Genomic DNA, 26,818 nt, shown 5'->3' with positions numbered 1-26,818 from the left:
CCTATATTATGTTTTGTTTTGTTTGTTTTTTTCCTATCTATGTTATAATGTTGTTTTCTCATCAAAAACATATCTGGAGTTTTGTTTCATTCATTCACTTTCCACCTGAGTTCTTCTCTCAAACTCTCAACCTTTTCTACCTTGTGATGTGGTAATACAGAAAGTGCTGCACTGTCTTTTTAAACTCCATACACCTTCACTAGAATCATTTGGATCATTTCAGCCCTGGAACTGCCAATCTCTACTGCATAGAAGGTAAAAGGTTGAAAGTTCAAAGTTAGCTTTATTGTCAATTTCTTCACATGTACTACACATACAAAGGAATCGAAATTACGCTTCTCTCTATCCCATGCATAGAAGGTAAAAGATAGCTGTTAACTTAAAAAAAAAAAAAAAAACACTACACAAGATCAAAAGGTGGAACCAAGCATTCTGAGCTTTAGAGATGCATATCTGAAACAAAACACAACTTCAGGTATGTTGTTGATTAGCACATGGCTTAAAGTTCACAAGAATAATATGTTTTTCTTATTTCAAGTAATATTATGAAGTGTGTAGTGTTAAAAAAATAATAATACAAAATGTATACTTTTTGACAATGTTTTGCTGTTAACAGAATGCAATATATTGTCAAGACCTGTCAAAATGACTGACACAGCTGTATACATTTATTTATTTTTATATGCATTTAAAAAAATCTCCATCTGGTCCAGCTTCTCTGCCCAATTCCTGGTATATTCTTTATTCATGCTTCATCCCACTTACTCACAGAGTTAAACTTGTGATGTTAGACTGTCCCCATGGAACACAAACTGTTCTTTGAGTGCTCGGGAGTCCAACAAGTACAAGCAGGCATTGTCTTTGCAAGTAATTATCTTCTGAAAGCCCTGAAATCCTCCACCGCAGCTCCTGTCATGTCTATAACAGCGCTGTTTTGTCTTTAATTTAGGAGTGATGCAAAATGAAAAAAACTAATTCCGTAGGGATATAATACATAACAAACAAAATTAAAAAGTTTTGTTTATGTGTAAGGCGTAAACTTGTCTAATGTATGTCTAATGCAGTCCAGAAATTACTCACTACTACTCATTACTCATTACTACTTTTCTGATTGGGGGTTTGCATGCTTGCCTCAATTGAGATGTTTATTTTCTCTTAAATGTTCCATAGTGTGATATTATGTCTTTGCATTTTTCCAATTACATGTGTTTTTATTGCTTAAAACATGCATTCTGACTGTAGCACTATAGCACATAAACATCTCCATGAGAACAAGTAGGTGGCCACCAGAAAAGAAAAGTCGGTATGGCGCACCTTCAGCTATTTTGGTACCTGAACATAACATATCTACAAGACAGATTATCAAAGAAAAAATATATGGAAGCTTTAGAAAAAAACAAAACAAAACAAAACAAAAACATTTGAAATTCAGACTGTTGTGTGTGTGTTTGTTTGGATTGATGTTCTTTCTGACATTGCAGTGCCCTCGAGCACCTCACAGTGCACTGAGAGAGAGGGCACGAGGGCTGAGACTCAGAGTCAACTCCCCCCAACAAAATATCACAAAAATACTGAAGCCATTGTACACTCCAGTTATTGTGACAACTATAAGAATGGTGTTTGTTGTCTCTTATAAATACAGCAAAGTAACACAGCACAGGGCTTTATCTCTCTTTCTCTCATAATTTAAAGACTTTTTTTTTTCTTCTGGTGCATAGTTCAAATTTTCATACATACTTAATGCCTTTGTTCAGGCTCACCCGTGCCTCTGGTTTCTTCTGTCAGATCAAAGGTGGCACACTATCAGACTACAGTAATATAGATGGTGGCGACAGTGGCTCAGTTGTTCGAACAGTGGTCCCCCAACAGAAGAGTGATGCTCGCTCAGACCAAGTTCTGTTGTTGTGTCCTTAGGCATGAAACTTCACCCGCATGTGTGTGAGATTGGTGGTGGTCACAGCGTGGCAGTCTGCCCCAGGGCAGCTGTGGTGAGTGTGGAGTGAATGAATAATGACAACAGTGTAGCGTGTAAAGCACATTATATTATGTAAGGTGTTATTATTATTAGACAGCCTCTAGTGGTGACTTGTGAGAATACAAGAGGGGCGGGTCAGCCAATATAATTATATAATATAGTAATATAATAATAGTGGTAGTAACTTCAACATCTAGAGAACTGCAAACAGCAAAACTGATCTAAAAGAACCTAATAAAAGAACGATCCATTAACTTCCTGTTCTAAACTGAAGATGTGATTCTCTGCAGCTGGTCCTGCCTCTTCATAGCGACATCTTACAGTAGCATGTGAGGTTTTTATGGCTATAAAACCTGTTAATCCACACTGTGTGAAGCAGAGGTCTTCATTTTATGAATGAAAATAGGGGTAGGCGAAAACTGAAATTTCTGAAGCATTCAGACCTCAAATGGAGGCCAATACAGGATTACTCAAACATTCATGAGCCAATACAAACATAGCTCAGTATAAGTTTAATGTTGGGAAAAGCTCATTAAAGGCAATTTATAATAATACCTTTATCTTTAAAGCAGACTTCATATGCAAAATCGACTTTTTAGAGCTTAGCAGAGATGCTATGAATGCTTTCCCTTCTCATTTACCCACTCATGCTGGATTCAGAGTGTCCTTTATTCAAGACGTGATAGCTCCAACCGCCATTTTCACCACTCACTGCTCGGTATTTCCTTAATCAGTGATACACGTACAATCCACCATTCTGGTACAAATTATCAAAATTGTGCTCCATAGGAGGAGCTGGCAACATGTTTATGGTGATGTACTGTAAAGGGGCAGGAGATAATCGGCTCACATTGGGTAGTGCAATTTTCCTACCCAGAAGTCAGCTGAGTTGTTTGTTTTCATAAAATTTTAAATTAATATAAAATGTCCAAAATATAACAAACATTCATGAGTGTCACTGATTATGACTATATAGCACACACAAACACAATATGTTTTGTTTAAATCTGTATAAAAGTACTCCTCACCCCTCTGAAGTTACTAGTGGCCTGGAAGTAGATGAGGTAGTTCTTGGTGGGGTCCAGCGGGCTGTTCCAGTAGCCGTTGTAGGTGTGGTTGTCTCCCACAGTGAAGGGCGTGGCTTCAGGCAGGCTGCTGGGGGCCAGTTCAGCGGTGTAGTAGTGTGGAGCACGTTTGGCCTGGGCCTCTGTGTGGGAGCTGGGGCTGGGGAAACAGTCTGTACTGCCCAACTCTCTCCTCTTCACCTGCCGAGAGCCGTCCTCCTCCACCACCACCACCTGGTACGCACTGGGAAGAAGAGGGGAGAGAAAAGAGACTATTGATATTCTACAGCTGATATTTTATATTAGCTGACATTATAACATTCCCTGGAGGTGTGATGATAACTGTAGACATTGCTCTGACTGAAGCTTTGTTAGACGTTAATATGAGATGTAGCTTTTCTTGTGGAAGGCGCGTCACCTTCTTACCTCTGTGGAGATGTTACAGCTTTACCTGGACTGTTTCACAGTATCTTATTAACTTTGCTATTTCCATGCAGACAGGTGACATTATCAAGCCAAGTTACAGGTTAAATCTGTGGATATGCAACACCACTCATATTGACTGAAAGATTGTCAAGTTAGAGTTGAGCAAAAACACCACCTGTAATTTAATATATGCAAAGCTAATAAGCTTAATACCATACTCACAGAATATCTTTAATTAGCCTAAATAAAGCATGAACTAAGACTCTGCTTATGGAGAACAATACTGAGGCTAATTAAGGTGTACTTATTATAATGTGGTACCTGAAATTTCATTTAAACGTGCACTATGTACTTTTGTGATGTGAGGTCTGCCACTTATCTAAATGGAAATCTAATTGGTTTGCCTGGAATGTTCCACAGTATGGCTTAAAACGTATCTGTCAAATTTATCAGATCTGACTTTGTAACTTGGCCTGGAGGTGTCTTATGCATTTCTCCATTCAGATAGATATGTTTAATGCCATACTGAGGAACATTCGTTATGAATTAGAGAGACTTTATGTGGCCTCCACTACACCACAAACAGTGTACCTTGAATAAGTCCTAAAATTCACAGGCAGACAGATTTGCTTTAGAATAAAAATAATATACTGAATTGAAACCAGAAAAGTGTAGGTAATGATTAAGCCTCTACATGAATTACACTCAAAACATTAATTTCTCCTTGGGATGTAGAATGTATAGGGGTTGTAAATCTGTTAGAAACAAGATGTAAACTTTAGGAAGGAAAAACAATAGAGCCTCCTACACAAGTCGCAATTATCTGCGTTTTTCTGTGATAAAAAAGTCTAACATACATTAAAAGCAAAGATACAAATCAAACTAATGAAGAATTATAAAGCTATAAATAAAGTGTACACCATCTCCTGTTACAGTGTGTCGACTGTGATGCACGGGCCATGGCAATAATACGCTTGCATGTCTATTACACATTATTATAGTTGTAAAAAATGTATAGGTAAGTTTGAAAATGGACTTATGAGCTGATGTGAGGTGCTAGTGAGTGGGAGTAATCTGAAATAAAAGCAGCTGCATTGCTACAGTTTGTTTGTGATATGCATATGTATGTATTATGTATACTTCATGAATACAACGTAAATCGAATTAATCATGATTTATTTTGCTTTTGGGGGACAACAGTGTACCTATCCTATCAACAGAACTGCATGAAATCAAATATGAGTGAAATAAATATGAAATAATACTAAATAAATCTACATCTGTCATCTCATTTGATTTCTTACAGGTTAATGTTTTATTAACCTAATGAAAACCACAACTGTTTTCACTATTCGCAAAAAAACAAATTTAAATCACATTTCATCTGCGGACACAGAAAGGTCAATTTTATGAAATGTAGAATAAAATTATTACAAACTTTTTTACTTTGCATTTGTACTTGAATAATATAATTCTGAAGTGACAGTAGGTTTACTTTAAATATTCAATGACCTGTAAATTTAAATTTGAAATATTACTTGATTGTTTTGTTTTTTCTGTCACATCTTTCGGCAAAGTTCTTGATTTTTTTATATTTAAAATGCTATGTCGGACCATCTTCTGACTCTTAAAAGCTCCACAGGATATGATAATGCAGCTGAAATATGAACACATAAATTCACGGCTGTCTCAGAGTGGACACTTTGACATCAGCTGTTTATAGCTCAACGGTGTTTTTCATTGCTCCTGTCATTAAATCAATATGGCTGACACGCTCAATGGTCTGGAATGGTTGTGTATGTGTCCCAAGGTAGAGCCCTTCTTTTCGCATACTCACGTTCACCTTAAATATCACCATCATATCTACAGTGGCCATTAGCGTTTACATATATTTACATTCAGTTTTATTTCATTGGCATTTCGTGTCTTTTAAGGAAGTAGTCTTTGGATAGAAGTGAATGTAATTAAGTCATAAGTTTTGAAGTTTCTAACCATTTTATAATGTTGTTTCCTTAATAACAATTAACAATCTGTTTTATTTATGCATCATAGCTCAAAACATGTAATCTCTAAGCTTCTAAACAATTTCAATTCAGCATGATTAGCGTGATTCCAACTGCGTCACCCCTCAGTGCACCAGTGGATAGAGTCATTGTGTAAATAATACTAAATAGCAACAGTAGCTTAATTGGTAAGAGCGTTTGTCCACTGATCCGAATGTTTTGCAATTAGAATTCCGCTCTCGACATGAATATCATTGGTTGAGCGGTCAAATCCACTGATCCACAGGTTGGTTTTCCAGTGTGATTCCTGCTCCCACAGATGAATGCTGTTGTTGTGTCCTTGGGCAAGGCACTTAACCCACCTCGCCCCCACCTCGCGTGTGTGAATGGGTGAGTGGTTCCTTGTTGTAAAGCGCTTTGAGTGCCTTGAAGGTAGAAAAGTGCTGTATGAAAATGTGACCACTGACCATTTGCCATTTAGTGGGCCTGTGTCACGTTAATGTGTGTTAATAGATGTAATACAAATGTCCCAAAATAAAAATAAAAATGGGTAAGATAACTTAAAAAAAAAAAAATAAAATAAATATATATATATATATATATATATATATATATAAAATATATGTATATATAATAATATATAATATATATATATATACATAATAATAATATATATATATATATATATATATATATATATATATATATATATATATATATATATATATATATATATATTTATTATTTATTGATTGATTCTTTTAGTTAGTTATTTATTTCAGTGCATATTAACATAACAACTAAAAGAGAGAGGTAATTGGTCGGGAATTTGCAGTTTTCACAAGCCTTTGACAAAGATTAGTCTCAGATACACATAATTCCCACAAAGTTCCTCAAAATGATCATTCACACTATTTTCCAAGTTAGACTTAGACAAATGTTATTGATCCTCAAGGGAAAATACTTGGACCCAGTAGGTCACCCATTACAATATATTATATAATAACAAAGACTAAAAGGGTAAAAAATAGTAAAAGTTGGCCAACATTGTATTCTTTGCTTGTTGTATTCACACTGTATACCCGTAGACAAGGCAACGGTGTCCAATACTGTCATGAAAGAAGAACAGTTTAGAAATACCAGCTGCAGCGCTTTGAAAAATAACATTTCCTCAACAATTTTCTTCGCAAAGCCCAAATTTACAAGAGGGGAGGAACACAATTTTTCCAGCCTCCATGAAAAATCGAAAACTTTGCCTGGGAAATTGGAAAATGTTTGGCACACATAATTTTAGTTTTCCTTAAGGGCCAGCAGAAATGACTTTGCTTTAGATGAGCGCATTTCAGTGCATCCATGGAGCGTGCCAAGAATTTCAACTTGTATTTTAGACACTCTTAAACAATCCGTTAAATGCAGCAGCTCTCTCCACTGTTCCAACTTTCTTTCCCTGACTGTGGACATGTCCTGAGCATATTATAATATTTTTATGATATCTTTTGAAGGGTAATTTCAACCAGGAAGACAGGAAGAGAGATACATTCCTACCATACTCAATACAGACCTTCAACAGCTCACCTTTATGTAACACATAAGCCTATGTCCTGTCAATCATCATACCAATCTTTGCATCTCTGTTTTCCTTATAACCCCGTGTATATAACTGTGATATACTGTATTTATATTACTATATTTCTATTTTTACTTTACGTGTACATATAAATTTATAGAACTATGCCTTATTTTTATTGCCACTTATTTAGAATATATTAATATCATTTTTATATATTTTACTCTTTGTTATTCTGATATATTGTGATGTGTGAGCTACTGTGTCCAAGTGGATCAATAAAGTTTGTCTAATATTTTCATAATTCCAACTTTTTGTCTATTCCCGTCAGTCACAGCTCACTTGTTTCTGAAGCATTCATATAAATGCACTCTCTTCAGTTCAATCATCCTTCTAATTGAACAATGTCTCACAACTTTACTCTCATCACAGCAGCAAAACAATGGCCCTCTTCAGCCTTTCCATCTAGCTCCTCTTCACCACTCATCCTAAGTAAGAGATGGTGATGGATATGTAGTGTTATGAACAGGATAAATGGTAAAAGGTCACATTTTTATACAGCGCTTTTCCACCTTCAAGGCACTCAAAGCGCTTTACATCAAGGAACCACTCACCCATTCACACACACATTCATACACCAAGACCAAGGCCACAATAACAGCATTCATCTTGGGAGGTCAGTGGATCTTACCGCTCAACCAATGATGTTTATATCGAGAGTGAGATTCGAACCGCCAACCATCAGATTAGTGGATAAGTACTTCACCAACTGAGCTACTGCTGAACCATATGCAGAACTATATATCCATTGCATAGACAGTAAATAGAATGGACTAAGCCAATCAAGCCTTGCACTTATAGAGGCTAATTTGCAAGTTCCAAATTTGGAAATCTGAATGTGCAATTAAAGGGACAGTCTGGAATTTGGACATATGACCTCATTTCCTATTGAGCCAGAGTGTTGGAGACAAGTGGAGACACTTTTTTAAAATATTCCATCCAGTCCTTGTATTTGTAGAGGTCCCTGGTGCTAGGCTAGCACATGTCAATGGCCATAGTTAGCCTGCCACTAAAAACAGTCTTACCCAACTCTACAAAGCACTTGAAGCAAATCTGTTACAACCCCAGACTGTTGATGTGAAGTCTGTGTTGCTAGAATAGTTTCAGAAGTAAAGCAAACCTTGCATTTGAAGGATTTATATGAGATATGATATATAAGAAAGTAGCCCCTCAACATGTGACGATTCATGCAATGCAAAGTTAGTTTTATTTCAAACATTATTCTATCAACACAGACATTTACATCGATAGTCTGGCGTAATAACAGATTTGCTTTGGGTGCTTTGTGGAGTGGGTAAGACTGTTTTTAAGTGGCATGCTAATTATGGCCATTGACATGCGCTAGCCTAGCACCATTGACCTCTGCGAATACAAGAACTCCACACGTCTCCAACACTCTGGCTAACTGTCCAAAATGCCGAGCTGTCCCTTTAAAGAGACAGTCAGAAGCAAGGTTGTTGGTAGGTACTTGTCCCTTTCAGCACCGATGCGTTGGCAGGATCAATAACTGTCAGTGTAACCAATAGTCAATACTAGCCATGGGGAAAGAAGGCATCTGATCTGTTATTAATGTTCATATCTTCATTTATTTTTGTACAAATTAACAAAACAAAAACACCAAGTAGGCATGTCACAACGAGTATACTGACTTATAATTCAATATATGAATGATGGGACGATATATTTTGGGGCTATATTATTTGTTATTTTTGTTAGATTTGAGCTGCAGATGGTTGACAAAGTAACTTATCTAGCCAATTACTGCTTAACTATGATAGGTATTTTTATTAGAGTAGATGTCTTTTATGATATTGTCTACTGAAAAATGGTCAATTGCAACCAGACTCGGATGGAACAATTTTGCGGCAATGATCACTTTGCTATTTGGAACACAGCGGAAAGTGGGCTAGCTATGTCCATCTATATATACAGCCTATGACCCAAAGGCTAAAATTGGCTCAATATTCTCCATCCTATCAGAGATGTGTTTACTTGCAATACACCACAATTGTCCTCACACCGTTGAGTTTGATCTGTAGCCACTTTGGTCCCTTGGTCTCTTGCTGCAATGTTGCACCATAACAGAGAAACAACTGGGATAAATGGTCCAGCTACATCACACAGCTTAAACTTTTTTTTTTTTTTGGAACAATCAAGGTGTTCTTTTGCGACTCTCCCTTCCATTTTTCTGGTGACGATGTTGTTGAGTGGAATTGGCGAGCTGCCCTAGTTACAGTGATACGCCTGTCAAACTGTCAGCGCGTGATTGGTCGGCGTTCTCACTATTGGTGGCCATTGTTGTCAGCTTTTACGGTGACACCAGCACAAACAGGCTCCAAATTGACATGTCTTGAAAGATTGTAATTATCTGAAATACTCACGTCATTCCCGGACAAAAAAAAACTTTAGTCAAACTTTGACATTCTTCTTATAGAGTTAAATACAGAGTGCGTTTAGGAGTAGCGTACAGACAGACGAGACTGTAAAAGATTGAGGATTGTTGGTGATAGTAAAAACATTGATCTGCATATTAAGATAGGGTATATAGTCTCTGTTCTCTCACTACAATCACAACTGAAGCTGGGTTGCCGGTGCATTAAAGACTCAAAATTTGTCTTTGCCCCGATACACAGATGTTGTATAAGCAGCTCCTGAGGTCAATATTGGTCTTCTGTGTAGTGTCAGCATCTGAGTAGAATAATTATGAATGGTTTTCTAGTCCAATCATCAGGAAATGCACATTTAGCATGCTCGTTGTTGTTGGTATTACAAATTCCACTCTCTGGCCACTCAAAATTGGGAAAAAATAAGCGCTTTGTGTTACATTTTTTTGTATGACAAGCGCTCTGTAAATAAAGTTTGATGGACTGATTGAAAATTGCTTGTAAACTCATCACGGTGAATAATTAGAATGCTTGGAATACGTAAGGTAACAGTTTAAAATCAACTACCGTAATTTCCAGACTATTGAGTGCACCTGAATATAAGCCTGCATCAACTAAATTTTAAAAGAAAAAAAAAATTGTACATACATGGGCTGCACCTGAATATAACCCGCAGGTGTTTACGTCTTTCAAGTTCGGGCCTCTGCTTTTATTGCCTCTGCCTTGAGTCAGTTCATCACACTGCCATCACCAGCGTCTCACCATCGACTCAATGATGCCGAGCTCACATGCAGAAGCTCTGTTTCCTTCTTCCACGGCCACATCAATCGCCTTTAACTTAAAAGCTGCATCATCTACATTTCTTTGTGTGTTTTCCATGAGGAGGGTGCGTGTATGAAGCGCAAAATAACTGTTCAAAACACAATCAAACTAGCATCTTCCTCGGTGCATCACTCCTGTCTCTTTCTGCGATCTACTGAACATGTCTCCTGCAGGAAGAGCGCTGTCCTGTCTGTATCATGTCAGTGTCTTTTAGCAGATTTCAGGCTCTCCTGGGGGCGGGACTAGTCATGTCAATCAGGTATGAGTGGATGTCTGACTACTGAAGTTTGAGACATTTCTTCTCGTCATTTAAGCACCCACCTGCATTTAACGCATTAAGACCTCATCCCACTCACTATTGTTCATTTAGCATCATGACTTATTTTATCACATGGCGATAAACTGTTTTTAGTGCACTGACAACAGCACTAGCTAGCATTGCAACTTCATGTTAACTTCACAGACAGAGGCCCTTTCTGCACTCAGGCTGAAAATTATAGTAGTTCTGTTGTGTAGTGTCTTTATGACAGCACAAATCAAGAACAAGACCTTTAATTGTTTCCCTTCCATCTGAGTAATATTCCACCCACAAACTTCTTCTACATTCCTCCCCACCGCTGCAGCAACTCAGTCCCCCTCTTCAGCTTTTCAGTCTTGTTCCTCTTCACCAACTTCTATCTGACATATAAATTTCTCATTCTCATTATATGGACAAGTCATGCCTCTTGTGAAAGCTCAGAACCTCCAGAATTCCCACACTGAGCTGGAGTTAAGATAGTGAGTATTCGGATCAGAGAGAGTACTTTTAGGTTTATTTCCAACTGGTTTTTAGTCAAAGGGTACGGCAACCCAAAAGCGGGACTGCTGACTGAATAATCATCTTGAGAACCAAATTAACTTGACCATAATATTCAACTAGGACAAAATTAAATCAACAATATAACTGCTGTCATAAAAAGCCATTACTGGTTTGAACATGTTTACCTCACATTTTTTGCTTCTAAATTTTCACCATTATATTTTATTATTTCTTACAATTATATTACAAGCCTTTTTTTGTCTATGAACCTAATAATCTTGTCATCCAAACTTGTGAGTTGCTTGGCCAGACAGAACCACACGCTTTGAAAAAACTTTCCAAAAACGAGTGTATCTGGAGCTGTATCCTGTCTCCCCAACTTCAGAGGGCGTGACTGACAGGCGGATTAACCAATCAGAGTCAAACATGGTTACATACACATAAAAAAGGAGAAAAATCTGAGAAAGTGGATTTTTTCAAAGCACCAAACTGTTACATATTTCAGGTAAAATAAGTTATATAATTTGTTCTGAATGTTAAAAGATTTTGAGAGGAGATATCTTCTGCATTTCAGAGATATGTGCTACCAATTAGTGGCTGCATTTGGATCATCTAAAATTTGGACGGAGGTTTTTCACGTTCCCTTCTGGATTCGGACAGAATGTAGAAGGGACTAGCTGGTCAGTCAAACTTGTGAGACTATAAATATCTGCACATAGAGAAAGTAAGTCATCCCGATTGTGTATATAGGGTGTGTGTGTGTGTGTGTGTGTGTGTGTTGTACCTGACAGGAGCTCCTCGTCCCAGGGCAGGTCTCAGAAGAACTGTGATGGTGCTCTCAGACTCACTCAGGGGAGATGGAACGTCTTCATAGTCAAACACTGGGGCTGCAACACAACAGAAACACACAGGGTTAGGTAAACAACTCATACATCAGTGTGCAAGAAAAAATAACTCATTGTATGTAAGAATGCGCATACTATTTTAGATTCATGGTAAAGTGGAACTAAACACTAAATCTACTTCTTTCACTTTTTTTACTGTGTACATTGTGTTTTAATACATGTTTCTTGTACTTAATACAGATGAATGAAATGTGAAATGTGGGACCAGCCTGTCAAATCTGCAAAACAGATTTACCTGCGGATACAAATAAAGCAGCCTAACATAACCTAACCACTAGACCCATGTTACAGGTCAGATCTCTCATTCATCATTTATGTGACCCTGCTCACGTATGAATGTTTTTTGTTTGTTTTTTTTTGAAAACTAAAAACACCTTTTATAGAATAAATGTGAGAACAATATGTTTAATGCTATACTGTGGAACATTCCAGGCAATGCTATAACATTTCCATGGAGACAAGAAGATAGAGACCTGGCATGTTAGCAAATAGTGCAATCAGCAAAACCACCAGCCACCTCAGCCTCTCCATCTTCTTTTCTCTGCCTTTTTCATATTGCTAACATCTCAAAGATTTCTAAGTGGTAAAGATGAACCATTTACCATTTACCAGTGCATCTTTTGGGTGTCCCCTGGTTGAAATATCATGGCACATAGTAAAAGATATATTGTACTGTGTATTGCTGTAAACAAAGTAAAAAAGTAGTGGATTTTAAAGTGACCTTTTAAAACGTAGGTGCTACAAACGAGAATACAAATAAGAGTAAGTAATCCTGCTCCAGGCTGGCTCTGCAGCCGTATAACACGGAGATAAAAAGAACAGGATGAAGATTGCTTTGGTTCACTGCCAGTTTTCTGAGCTTAAAAGAGCAACTGTTGTCTATTTTTAGAGATCCTCTAATTAATACTGACACAAAGTTTGGATTAAAAGGGACATGGCTGTGTTTAATTACTTGATTTACTGCAAAATTATTTTTTAATTTAAGCCAGAATCTTGACTCAAAATGTACTTCAAAATCATTAAATGCAAACCATCTTAAAGGTGTATTATGCAAATTTTCTAATGGAGGTTCTGCCACCTGCTTGACTTCAGGAAGATATTATTAATCTTTCTGGAATGTTACACAGTATTAAACTTATTAAACACTATTAAACAGTACACAGGATTAAACTTCACTATCTCCAGGATGATGCCACCAGGTCAAGGCACAGGTCAGATCTGTTTAGAGGTGACCCCGCTCAGAGAAAACAAAAAAACTAAATAAAACACACAGACACTTCTCCAGAAAAGTTAGAGTGTACTTTTTTTTTTTTTTTAAGAAAAGGACATGGCCTCTGTTTTAGATTACAATAGCTGCAATTTTCAAAGAAATTTTTGTGACAGAAATGATCAGACTCCAAACACTGAGGAACACCCCGTGATGTCACAACTTTGAACGGAGCATTTTTAGCCTTTTTAGCAGTACAAGCATGACTGCCCAAATATGCAGGATTACTTGAAACACTACCTAAATCTTAGGTATAATTTTGATGAGGAAACTACTTTATAACAAGAGTTTAGGTCAATTTAGCAGACCTTTAAAAGCTAACAACATACAGTATATCTAGTAACTCCATTATATGAGTCTAAACGTCCCCTACTTGACTCTTCCAGATCAAACACTGCAGTTCAAAAGCATCGCCAGTCTTTATCAGATCATGCCCCGTTTAACATGAAATGGAACAGTGCTATCTTAATCCATTCTACGCAAAACATCAAGGAGCATCCAATGATATCACAATGTTGAACGGGGTATTTTAGAGTTTAGACAGTGCGACAAAACATATTTCCAGATATAATTTTGATGAGAGAGCCACATTATAACAAAAGGTAAATTTAGTATAACACTGGACCTTTGAAGGACCCATTTAACACACAAACTCAGTATATTAAGGCTGAGTTCTTCTCTCAAACAGAAAACCCTCCACCTCATGATGTCATGTGGTAATAGAGGTAGGGGTGGGCGATATATCGATATTTTAAATATATCGAGATAGTTTTTAAACTCGATATGAATTCTGACATATCGTATATATCGATATAATGCTTATATTCAATTTTGATTTCGCCGCTTCGCTTGTTTACCTTCTCTCTCGTCGCCCCCGCCTCCCTGAGTTTGTTCACTCGTGTCTCCTTCACTCCTCACTGTCGCCCTGAACGGCGAAAGTTGGTGCCAGTGAAAAGCTTCAAGCACCACGAACCTTTTCCACCATTTACAGACAAAACCACCAGCAGCAAATCCTCATATTCCACCGAGTCGCGTCCTTTAGCCCGAAAGAAACTAAACGAGCTGAGCTGCATGAGAAGTGCTGTTTATGCAAATGAGCCATGCGCTTATGTTTCGTTTCTGTAAAATGTAAACACACGTGCGCAAAACTGCATTAAACACATTATTATCTCAAACGGGCTGATGTGGCTCTAGAGTCGTTATGTTTTAAATATTGTAAAGTTTAGCAATTGTAAAGTTTATTTATGCAGAATATTTTAATTAATAATCTGCTGCAGTGTCACTTGTACAACAGTGTTTGATCTGCAGTGGATTGTGGGATTAAACCTCATAGCTCCTTACTGCTGGATAATAACATGGATCTATTAAAATAAGGAACATCCTGAGCTTCTTCTGCTAAATGAGCTCATGGTTATGGTCTGGATAACAGAGTTAATGCAAAGATGAGCTTGTGTTGAGTTGTTTTATTTATGAATGAAAAGAAGGAAATATGTATTATTTCTTTTATTTTACAGTTAAATTATTATTTTTTGTAATCCTAAATGTTCCTATATGAACTGTCGACCTCTTACACTTCAATAAAAAAAAAAAAAGACCTTGTGGAATTTGGCAGATTTGTTTTTGCAGTTTTCAGTTTTAGGGGGTTATTTTTTCTTGAACATATATCGAGATATATATCGTATATCGAGATATAGCAAAATATATCGAGATATATTTTTTGATCCATATCGCCCAGCCCTAAATAGAGGAACTGCTCCACTGTGTTTTAAACAGTGTTGGAGTAACTCGTTATAAAAGTAATGAATTACTGTAATGCATGCAATTGCTTTTTGCTGTAATGCAGTAATGTAAGGCATTACAGGGAAAAAAGTGGTAATATTTTACTTGGTACAAATGTCAGTAATGTGCATAACAATGCTTATTTTAACCTGGATTGAAGTGGTGGGTTTTTTGTTTTTCTTCATACTAATTTGCTAAAATCACCACGTTATCAGCAGAGGTGAAACACAGGAGGTGCGTCTGCGTAGACCGTGATCACGTGGGAAAGGACCAACGCAGAACTCCGTGCTCCACAGAGCTAGCGCAACTAACGCCCGATCACGCTTAGGTGGTCCTAAATTCCAAGTTCTAGTCCAAGATTAGTCCTGGTTTGGTCTTGGTTTAGTCCTGGTTCAGCTCTGGTTTAGTCCTTGTTTAGACCTGGTTTAATCCTGGTTTAGTCCTGGTTTAGTCCTGGTTCAGCTCTGGTTTAGTCCTTGTTTAGACCTGGTTTAATCCTTGTTTAATCCTGGTTTAGTCCTGGTTCAGCTCTGGTTTAGTCCTGGTTTAGACTTGGTTTAGAACTGGTTCAGTTCTGGTTTAGTTCTGGTTCAGTCCTGGTTTAGACCTGGTTTAGTCCTGGTTCAGTCCTGGTTCAGTCCTGGTTCAGTCCATAAACGGTGCAAAAGTTCAGTGTCTTTGCAGTTATTTTGGTGAGAGTAACTAAAAAGTGCTGCAATAGTCGTGTAATGCCTTACATTTTAAATGCGATAATATTGCAATGTCACAAATTACTAATAAATATAATAGTAAAATAGTAATAAATAACGCATTACAGATTTAAAGTAACTTGCCCAACAGTGGTTTTAAAACACCATACATCTTCACTAAAATCATTTGGATAATTTCAGCCCTGGAATTTTCCATTTCTACTGAACAAAAGTAGAGTTAGAAGTAGTTAGAAGTGCTGTTAACTTGAACTAGAACAGAACATTTTGGGCTTTGGAAATGTACAGACTAATAGTGCATGATTACTTAAACATGTGAATGAAAAAAAAAACAAAAAACACCACTCCAGGTCTGTTTTTGAGGAGGTAACAACATTATAACATGCCTTAACACTCACAAGAGTCAATTTTGTGTTATATAAGACTTGTATAATAGTATGGCACACAGCTAGCTCCATACACCTGATAACTCCTTTATATGGATCTATTCCTTACTCCACTATTCCAGATCAAACACAGCAGTTCAAAAGCCTATGCTATCTATATTTTTGCTCCCAGATATTTTGGTCCACAACCCCTTTAACATGAAACGAAACCTCGCTATCTTAATTCATTCTACGCTGTATTCCCCGGCGTACAGAGGGCCTCCCACACGCTGCCATTGACAGATGACGACTCCGGAAACAGCAGAGAAAACAAGACCCTTGTAATATAATTAGAACGAATCTCGAAAGGAGCACGGGCCCTTGCCAAAGCTCCAGGGACAATGGGGTTGAGTGTCTCCCATCTCGTGCTACTAGAGGGAGTGAATTAGCCCCACGTTGTAGTCAAGCAAATGGGCTGCCCTGCTAACAGAGATAAGGGGGAACAGTTGGTGAGGCTCAGTCATTAACGGAGCCTTGTAAAAATTAGCTCGCAACTCGCTACTTGAAAGTGCAGAGGAGATAAAGAGCAGGGGTTTAAGGGCAATGGGTTGGGTAAGAAGTAGAAGTAGTTTTTTGTTTTTACTTTAGAATTTAAAAGGTTAGAGATTTTGACAAAACAATGCTAGTATGTGAAATTTTCTTGATTACTATTGGAAATATTATAAAACAAATAAATGGACCTGAACACAAGTTAATGGGTGAAAAGTCTAATGGAGATAACATCTGCCTCTTCTATGTATTTTGGCAAAAATGTTGAGAAATATATTTATATTAAATTTAAACTAGGTACTGATTTGAAAACGAGTGATACAATATTAATATGCTGTATCAATACTCAAACTCAGATATTGATTCTCATGCAAAAATATCAATAGCCGAAATTTCTCCAAAAATATTTTTTTTATTTATTTATTTATTTTTTAATCAATTTTGAAATACACACTTTTTTTGTTTATCGGAACATGTACCCTAATTTCCGGACTATAGAGCGCACCTGAATATAAGCCAAAACAACTAAATTTTAACTAAATTTAAAAATTGTACATATACAGGCCACACTTGAATATAAGCTACAGGTGTCCATGGCTTCAAGAACGTTATCAACTTAGCCATCTGCTTTTATCGTCTCTGAAAGTCAATTCAGAGTCAGTTCATCATTCTGCCGTCACCAATGTCTCACCATCACGTGCAGAAGCTCGATTTCCTTCTTCCACAGCCACATCAATCGTCGTTAACTTAAAAGCTGCATCATCTGCATTTCTTAGTGTGTTTTCCATGAGGAGGGTGTGTGTATGAAGCGCAAAATAACTGTTCAAAAAACAATCAAATGAGCATTTTCCTCAGCACATCACACCCGTCTCTCCCCGCGCTCTACTGCACATGTCTCCTGCAGAAGAAGCCTCTGTCCTGTCTGTATCATGTCAGTGTTTTGTAGGATTTCAGCAGATTTCAGGCTCTCCCGGGGGCGGGGCTAGTTGTGTCAATCAGGTATGACTGGATGTCCGCCTACTGAAGTTTGTGATGTTTCTTCTTGTCATTTGCGCCCCCTCCTGCATTTAATGCATCCGAGTCATTAAGATGTATCCCACTCACTAATGTTCATTTGGCATCATAACTTATTTTATCACGCAGCAATAAACTGTTTTAGTGCTCTGATAACATTTCTAGCAAATGCTGTACCTTCATGTTAGCCCAAGTTCTGTGTAAACCGCACAGACAGCGAGTGCTTTCTTCACTCAGACAGTATATAAAAATGGACAATGTGCCAAACAAAGAATTCCTCAATATATTAGCCGCATCGCTGTATTAGCAGCAGGGTTCAAAGTGTGAGAAAAAGAAGCAGCTTATAGTCTGGAAATTACGGTATTTGAATTTTAGCGGTGGGGTGAAAAGAATAACAGTCTTTGTGATAAAAAGTTTAAATTATTTATAGAAGAGGAGTTTCATTTCATTTTAATAGTAAATGCATTCATGGTTTCGGATCAATACTGTAATACTCAGTATAATATTACTTGGTATTGGATTAGAACACAAAGCACAGTATCAATTGTCATAACAAAAAACTACAAAATCACTTGTTACTTGAGTAAAATTTTGAGCAACTGTGGGTAAATTCTGACTATTTTCAGTTACTCTACCCACTTTTGTCTCAAGTATGGAAATTGGGTTTGAAATTATTTGACATTTTCACACACGCACGCACACGCACACACACACACCCACACACACACACACCCACACCCACACACACACACTGCAAGAAGTGAATGCCTCTTAATAAAACATTAACTGTAATAAAAGTTGTACTGTACTATGGGTTATTCACACTGTAACAGAAAATACAAGAAAAAAACAACACATTTTCATATCAGTTGACTCACCCCAAACAGCAGCGGAGGGCATATGTTGCTTTTGTAATGGAGAAGAATCCGGAAACCCAAATAAAATATAGTGTACATGATCCGTAGTGACATCTCAGGCTGAAGATTTGAACTTGAATAAATCAGGCGCACTCCAGCAGATGGTAAATGTTTGTGTGAGTGTCAGCAGAAAAAAATATGCAAAAACCTCTGCACTAGAAGTACATAGAGAGGTTTCACAGCCACCTCTAACGCTAGCTTATAGGAGCATTTTGTCTTATTTAAAGAGCAAAGCAGTATGCCAAACTCATCTATTTTCAGCGTGAGCTAACAAACTTCCATATGTCTCGTATACAGGCAAATACTATAGAATGCACATATGCAGCAAAATCATCCATTATTCTAGTTTTTCTTATTAGCAGCTTTTTGCAGAAATTGTCATTTTCAATTTGCTATATTCTAAATATAGAAAAAAAAAGTGATATGATCCGAAAAATATTATGAAAGTTTGCTTGTTAATAGTAAGTAACAGTAAGGCTAACTATGAGGTACCCGTTGGCAAATCCTTATGATTGGAAATATTGTAAGGAAATCTAACAGGTCAAAAGTCAAAGGTGTGTGTTTTCATGATGACAATGATGCTACAAGTTAAACATTCACCCACAAACCACAGGGTCAACAGTTCAAAGCTGACTTTCAGTATATGCTGCATTTAGGCCTATAGGAGTGACGTTTGTGATTGGATGTGACAGGAAGGGCGCCATAGCCTGATTCATCAGCCGGTTTCAACTGTCTGACCTCGCAGCATTAGAATTAGTTTGTTCAACGGTAGGCGGATACTTTTTTTATTTAACCACTTGCTGCTATTTGGTCGTGACGTATGTAATGTGCCACTAATGGGGCTAACTGGTATATTAAGCTTTTCCCAAATCCCGTAGGAAGAAGGGCAATAACGTCTTTCGCCTTTGATAAAATTCACCAAACATTCTCTTTGTTCTGGCTTTAAATCCTTGATCTTGGGAATCGTTGCCAACACAGAATGCATGGCTCTTTGCTGATTGGGTGGTGCATACACTCGCACATCCGGGGTTTCTTGCAAACCGTCTAGTGTATTCTGATTCCTGACCTAGTTGCTGGAGAGAAATGAAATTGAGCGGAGGCACTAGGTGGCGCCTCTGGTGTCCTTAGCCAGGCTTTGAAATAAAATGAAATTAAGAAAATGATTTGCTGTGGCAACTTAAGTTAAGAACAGAAAAAAAAATCTAAATGTGAAAATAAAGCAAAAACTCAATTTAAAGTTCTTAACTTTGTCTGGAAAGTTCTACAGATTGGCATTAAACTCTGTCCTGTAACGCACCTGTTTCATGAAAGTAGGTTCATGAAATTCCATACTATGTAACATAACAAAAGAATAAACTGAATAATCTCCATGGAAACAAGCAAAAGACCAGCAGAAATGTTACATGGTGGATCTTTAATCTAAAATGGCAAAGAATAAATTAAATTTGTCAGCTGGACAAAAGTTATTTGGTCGAAACAGTGTAGTAGTTTCAGAGTAGTTTCACTATAGTTAGCTCCTCCCTGGAGGCAGATATAAGGAAGTACCAACCAGTATTCTGACCAGTACTGAAGAAGCAGCTTGGATGAGCTGCGAAACGTATTCGACCAAATAAACTTTTGTCCAGTTGACAAATGGAATTTCTCCTTTGCCATGGATGCTACCTGGCCACCTGAGGAATTTTTCACACATTTTAACTTAAAATGTTATATTATTAACAAAACCCTACAGATCAATGAATGCTCTTTAAATATATCATGCAAATAGTGACCTAGTTGCCTATTACAAAAAGAACAGGTGATTGGATGTGTGCTTGTTCAAAAAGGAGCGCAGGATAATGTACACTGTAATTAGTCACAGCCAGCACATTAACTTGAGAACATACTGTATGTATTCAAGTTACCTAGAAAAAACAGGTCTATGAGTGTATACATAATAATATATATGGGCTGAAAGTGCAATCAGATGTGAAGCTGTTTCATTAGAGAGTGGGCGGAATATGTAATTTTGCAGATTAAAAAGTGTAGAAAAAAAAAACAAAGGAAAACATGTTGAATAGAGGGATTTGAATAGAAAGCAAGCAGGTCACATCTAGGCTTGCTTTATTCTTAAAAAAGTACAATAGCAAAAGACATTTCATCAGAGTAAACACAATTATCTAAGTGCCTGCAGACAGCCATTTGGACAAAGAGCTGCTGGAGGTATATAGATTATGGAAGTACACAAACAAGTACTTTCAGAGAGAAGAACAAGTCCATAGGAAGTAAAAGTCTAAGTGGTCATGCATTAGTGTTATTAGCAAGACATGGGCAGCACTATAGTAAAATTTTCATGGTACTTGGCTTCATTTTTCAATTATAATCAGCGGTGGAAGAAGCACTTATTTTTGTTACTTAGGTAGAGAAAAAAAATACTCAAAAGTAAAAGTATCACATGAAAAAAAATCTACTCAGGTAAAAGTATTAAAGTACCAAAAAATGTTTGAAAATGTACTTAGAGTTTTAGTAAAAATATTTGCACAGATTTTGAGATCTAATAAAACATCAAATGTAGAGAAAAATATTTGTATTTGAATTTTGTTCAAGATTTTTTCAAGCCATTTTATTTGTAGATTTTTGTTTGCTCAAACTACAAATGTGTTAAAAAATAAACCTCTTTTCAGCAAGTCTCACATAATAGTCACAATAATATAACAAAAAAAAAATTTTTTTTTTACTTGGTACAGCACTTTTACTTTGTTAGATTCCACCACTAGTTAAAATGTTAGCACCATGGATCTATAATAAACATTGGATAAGGCATTCCAATCTGCGCATTATTTGTTCATTCATTTTTAAAGTCAGTTGCTTCATTCCATATGCGGCGCAAAAGTCCGGCATCACAGTTAAAGTTTTGGAAATAGGAAACGGCCGTTATATGTTTTTTTCCACTATTCATTATTCAACACAAAATCGAAAACTGAAAAACTAATTGATATCCTTTTTTCATTTTGGTTATGAAGACAAATAAAGAAAATAGTTGGGTTTTTGTTTCCTTATTTTTGGTTTTATTTGGAAAAACAAATGAATGAATGATACACTGATTCACTCTCCCTCTTTCCCGACTCGAGACCGACTAGTGGCCGCTCCAGGTACTGCAGCTCCCGGGAGCTTGGGCCCAAAACGATTTTTGGGAATTCAAAATGCCCGTGTTCATCTTACAGGGCATCCACAACTTTCACAAAGGTCGGATTTTGTAGGGATTCTTTTCTATTTTTACAACAAATTTTTAAGTCCTAAAAGCGCCTAGAAGTTAGCTTTGTAAAAGTTAGCCTAGCCCCGCTCTGAGTCTGCACTCACTCTGCTCTATCAGCTCTCACTCTGATTGGTCCAAACACTCCACGCCGTGCACGTTACAGACGTCACACAAGTGGGAGGTGCGAGCCCCTACTGAGGAAGTAAATGCAAAAGAGAAACATTTTTTTGGGGGCCACATGCCAATGAGTACAGGCCACTGAAAACAATACAACGCCATCTTGGGTTCACCTTCCAGATTTTATTATAGTTCTATGGTCTGAGTAGTCACAGAAACCATACGCTATAAAGTGCCACCTAAAGTCAGTGGTGAAAAGTAGTTTATTACAAAGACTCATGTTACTGTAATTGTAGGCCTACTTTTTACATACATGTACTAGTAATTCAGTATAATTTTAGTACATAGTCTAATTGTAATATACAAGCTTTAAAATGATAGGAGTTGCTGAGTGCAGCGCTCCAGTCATCTGAGTCTACCTCTACTCTTATTTAAAAGTTCTTCCTTACACAAAATTGACTCTTGTGAGCTTAAAGTCATGTAAAATGACGTTCCTGCATCAAAAACATACCTGGAGTTGTGTTTTGTTTCATTCACACTCTTCTTTATTATTTATTATTAGTCTGTCTATATTTCCAAAGATCAAAATACTCCTTGTTCCACCTTGTGATGTCATGTAGTGGTAGTTTTCAAGTTAACAGCTCCTTTTACCTTTAGTTCAGCAGAGACTGGTAATACCAGGGCTAAAATTATCCAAATGATTCTAGTAAAGGTGTAGGGAGTTTAAACACACAGTGGAGCATTTCCTGTATTACCACATGACATCACAAGGTGGAACAGAGTGTTTTCCATTAGAGAAAAGAACTCTAAATAGCTAAATATGTAAGATTTGTGACTTCAACGTGTGAATGAAACAAAGCATAACTCCAGGTATGCTTTTGATGAGGAAAAATACATTATAGATTAGAAAATAGTGTAATATGGGCCCTTTAAAGAAATGTAATCTGCCTTTTTACATACATATAAAAATACAAATTCTTCAGGTAACTCACTCTCTCACTAACTTCCATTTCTGTTGTAATATATAATTCAACTAAAACCAACTGATCAACTAATCAACTAAAGACCTACAGCCCTACAAAGGCTCATTCCAGCCATCTTTTCAAACTTTTTCTACCCTTTTCAGAATCTTTATTTTTGTCTTTTCGTCTCTGAACCTCCATTTTCTCCCTAAAGCACTAGAGCAGAACACAGCTACAATTCACATGGCACTTATTCTATCAAACAAAGCCATAGAACGCCTGCCAAGCTAAAAGTATATGCGTAATCCAATGAACTGCTCTTACAATGGGAGCAAATTACAAGGCATTCTTTATGGAGTTTTTCTGATATTGATTAGAATGGGGATCAGAACAGCTCTTTTGTGCAAAATAAGGGGTTTGGCACAATGGCTGAAAAATATAGGCAATTCTCGTTTATTAGGATCATTTGCTGGGATAATCTGAGGCCATATACGCTCGTTTCAGGGCGAAGAGGGCAATGTGATAATCTGGTATTTTAATGGGGCTATAAAGAGCTAACTGGCCACAATGAAAAATGTACTTGGAGCCTTTGTGCAGGGTGGAATACCAATAGCAGAGACGGGAATTCTGTTAAAAAAAAAACATGTAGTGGGTAGTTGTAGTAGTAGTAGCGGACTATTACAATTATATTTTTATGCAGTATAAATACATGGACTGAAGCAGTAATTGAAAATTAACAGTAAATAAATAAATAATACTGACACATTAGCTACTATTACAGTTAGTACAACCACAATTACTAGAATCACTGGTACAACAACAACTATTAAAACTACTACTGCTGCTACTACTTTTGCTACTACTTACTACTACTACTAATACTACTACTGCTACCGCTACTACTACTAACTGCCACTACTCCTACTAAGTGCTGCTATTGCTGCTACTACTTCTACTACTCCTACTACTACTACAACATGCATAACGGTTTGTCCTGACCTTTTATACCACAATAATTTGGGTTCCTATAATGAATTTACAATTTATTTGACAAAGTAATTTTATATAATTTTCAAGTCCCTCTAGGTACAGACCATGCTCCGACTGAAATGCAGGAGTATAGAACATAAATCTGCTGATGCCAAATACAAGTCTAGAAGACCTACCTGCAGCTTCATGAGTAGAATCCAATTATTACCCACACCTCCATCATAAAAATCCAAAATTCTCTACTTGTTTCTTATTTTTTCATTCTCTTGCTTTCTTATCCCATGTTCAGGGCCACTGTTAAACATTTGTGTGCCTTAAGCAAAAATTCTCAGTGGTGCATCCATGCCCCCAACCTTCCTCAAAAGTGCAAAAAAAATCTATTGGGCTTTGAAGACTGTAAATATGTTTTTCATTCAATAGATGGCATTTAATAGACATTCATTATGCCCTCTGAGGTGGCATAATGGTCTGGATGCCTCCTGGGCGCCTCCTGGGGGGATGTTCCGGGCGAGTCCCACCAGAAGGAGGCCCCGGGAAAGACACAGGACACACTGGAGGGACTATGTCTCTTGGCTGGCCTGGGAATGCCTTGGGGCCCCCCCAGAGGAGCTGGGGGAAAGTGTCCGGGATGAAGGAAGGAAGTCTGGAGTCCCTGCTTAGACTGCTGCCCATGTGACCCGGCTACCGATAAGTAGAAGAAAATGGATGGATGGAGACTACATTATAACATGGGACCATCCTCCTTTAGGCTTTGGACAAAAGTCATGTAATTTCCTGTGTTTTGGTTGATTATAATTGTAATAATTATTCTTAAGTAACTCATTATTCATTTTAATGTGAAAGTTGCCAGAAAGGCCATGTGAAAGTTCAGAACCTCCAAACTTCCCTCACTGAGCTATAGAGGCTGCACTAGCACTGATTCATGATTGGCTGCTGGGGTTTATGTAGTGAGGACTCAGATCAGAGTGCATCCCTTTAAGTTTAAACCAGCTGGATTACAGCACTGAAACTCAACCCAAATGTATAATCGTTTTGAGAACCAAAACACCAAATTACAACATAAACAACTTGGCGATCATGTCCAATGTTTTTATAATCTAGGATAAGGCAAAGCAAGGGACTCAAAGTGTTCTACATCAAGGAACCACTGACCCATTCACACACACATTCATTCTGGGCTGGATTCTGAATGCAGTCTGGCTGTGTAAAGCGTACCGGAGATATTGGTGGTGATCTCGGTGAGGGCAGTCTGTCCGAAGCCCTTGGTGGTCCGGGCCCTCACAGACACCAGGTAAGTGGTCCCTGGGTGCAGGCCTGAGAACATGTGGTACGTCTCATTCCGCAGCTTGGACACTGTACGCCGAGGTCCTGGGACGTTGATACCAGGGTCAGACGATTCTATGCTCTGGTAGCTGATCTGGAAACAGAACAATGACAATAACAATTTAAAACACGTGGAATATAGTGTATTTAGTTTATTTAAATCTGATGTAAGCAATCTTTAACCTTTCATGGTCCCTCTGATTTCTCTCAACAGATTTTGAGGGTTGCATGTGAATAAATTCTCTTAAAGACGGGGTATTATACAAAATCAACTTTTTGGAGCTTTCTACCATGTTATAACAATGTTAATGAAAAACATGCCTGAAGAAGTTTCATATGTCATCCACGCATTTTTGAGTAAACCAAGATTGCACTCAGACACTATCTGAATTAAGTTAGCAGTACAATCCTATCCAAAGCGCACAAGCTTATCACCCATGCTCCATAAACATACAAAACAATACACTACAACTTTATAAACCTGATTCGATGTGCAGTAGTTTCATTACCGAAATACACACCAATCTTAATGTGATAGTGCTGCTGTGTCCAGAACGAAAATTAAACTTGAATACATTGTTTTCTGTGCACATACCATTTTCAGAACTATAAAAGGTAAAATGGTGATCTAAATATGTCATGTGTTAGCAGTCAATAACCATAAAACAAACATATTCTCTCCGGCCCTGATTTTGAAAAAGTCATCCACGCGCTCATCTTCTCCCGTCTAGACTACTGCAACTCCCTCCTCTCCGGGCTTGACACCAAATCCATCTCCCGCCTCCAACTGGTTCAGAAAGCAGCAACTCTGCTCCTCACTGGGTTTAACAGACATCAACACATTACCCCGTTTTACTTCCCTTCACTGGCTGCCTGTGGGTTTTAGATTGATTTTAAGATTTTACTGATCACTTTTACAGCACGCTTAGGTCCTGCCCCAAGTTACATTTCAGAACTTTTAACCCCATACGAGCCCTCCCGCAGCCTTAGATCCTCAGGCAGGTCCCTATTAGTTGTTCCAAAGTCCAGGCTCCGGACGAAGGGCGATCGAGCCTTTTCAGTCCGGGTGCCTCGGCTTTGGAATGACCTGCCTGAGGAGATAAGGCTTGCACCGTCAGTACCGTCTTTTAAAGCACTTCTTAAAACTAATTTTTATCGATTGGCCTTCCTTTAGCTGTTTTTTTTAGCTAGATTTTATTCTGTATTTAATTTTATTCTTGAATTGATTGATTTTGTATGCTTTCTGGATGCTATTATTATTATATTGTTGTTATTTGCTTGTACAGCACTAAGTAAGTCTTGTTTTTTAAAGTGCTTTCTAAATAAAGATGTATTATTATTAGTAGTAGTAGTATTATTATTATTAAAAAGTACACAAGGTTCAGAAATCTCATCATATAAGATTATTGAGTGCATGTAAACAGAGCCAATGATTGCTACACTATCATGGCATGTGTAGTCCAAAATAACAAACATAATAATTATATTGACCCGATAAATATAGCTTCCAGTGCATATGGCAAAGCTCCACTCTTATTTCATCTTATTAGCATCTTGTGAACACATGTTACAGTTAGCCTCTCCACTCATC

General features: G+C 37.4%; 1 protein-coding gene across 4 annotated transcripts in view; it reads right to left on the bottom strand.

Moving 5' to 3' along the window:
- Window positions 1–26,818, bottom strand: part of ptprua (protein tyrosine phosphatase receptor type Ua) — a 456,280-nt gene that overhangs the window by 95,535 nt on the left and 333,927 nt on the right. For all 4 annotated transcript variants that reach the window (XM_055157468.1, XM_055157470.1, XM_055157469.1 and 1 more), the window contains exons 10-12: window positions 25,120–25,321; window positions 11,885–11,987; window positions 3,004–3,283 (exon numbers count right to left, since the gene is read on the bottom strand). In XM_055157468.1, the coding sequence (XP_055013443.1) occupies window positions 3,004–3,283; window positions 11,885–11,987; window positions 25,120–25,321 (585 nt within the window). The remainder of the gene's footprint in view (window positions 1–3,003; window positions 3,284–11,884; window positions 11,988–25,119; window positions 25,322–26,818) is intronic.

This window comes from Boleophthalmus pectinirostris, unplaced genomic scaffold, assembly GCF_026225935.1.
Source record: "Boleophthalmus pectinirostris isolate CB_2022bp ecotype Guang Dong unplaced genomic scaffold, ASM2622593v1 HiC_scaffold_21, whole genome shotgun sequence".
NCBI classification, from domain to species: Eukaryota; Metazoa; Chordata; class Actinopteri; order Gobiiformes; family Gobiidae; genus Boleophthalmus; species Boleophthalmus pectinirostris.
The sequence above is the reverse complement of the archived record's forward strand: the minus strand, read 5'-3'. Positions and strand labels throughout refer to the sequence as shown.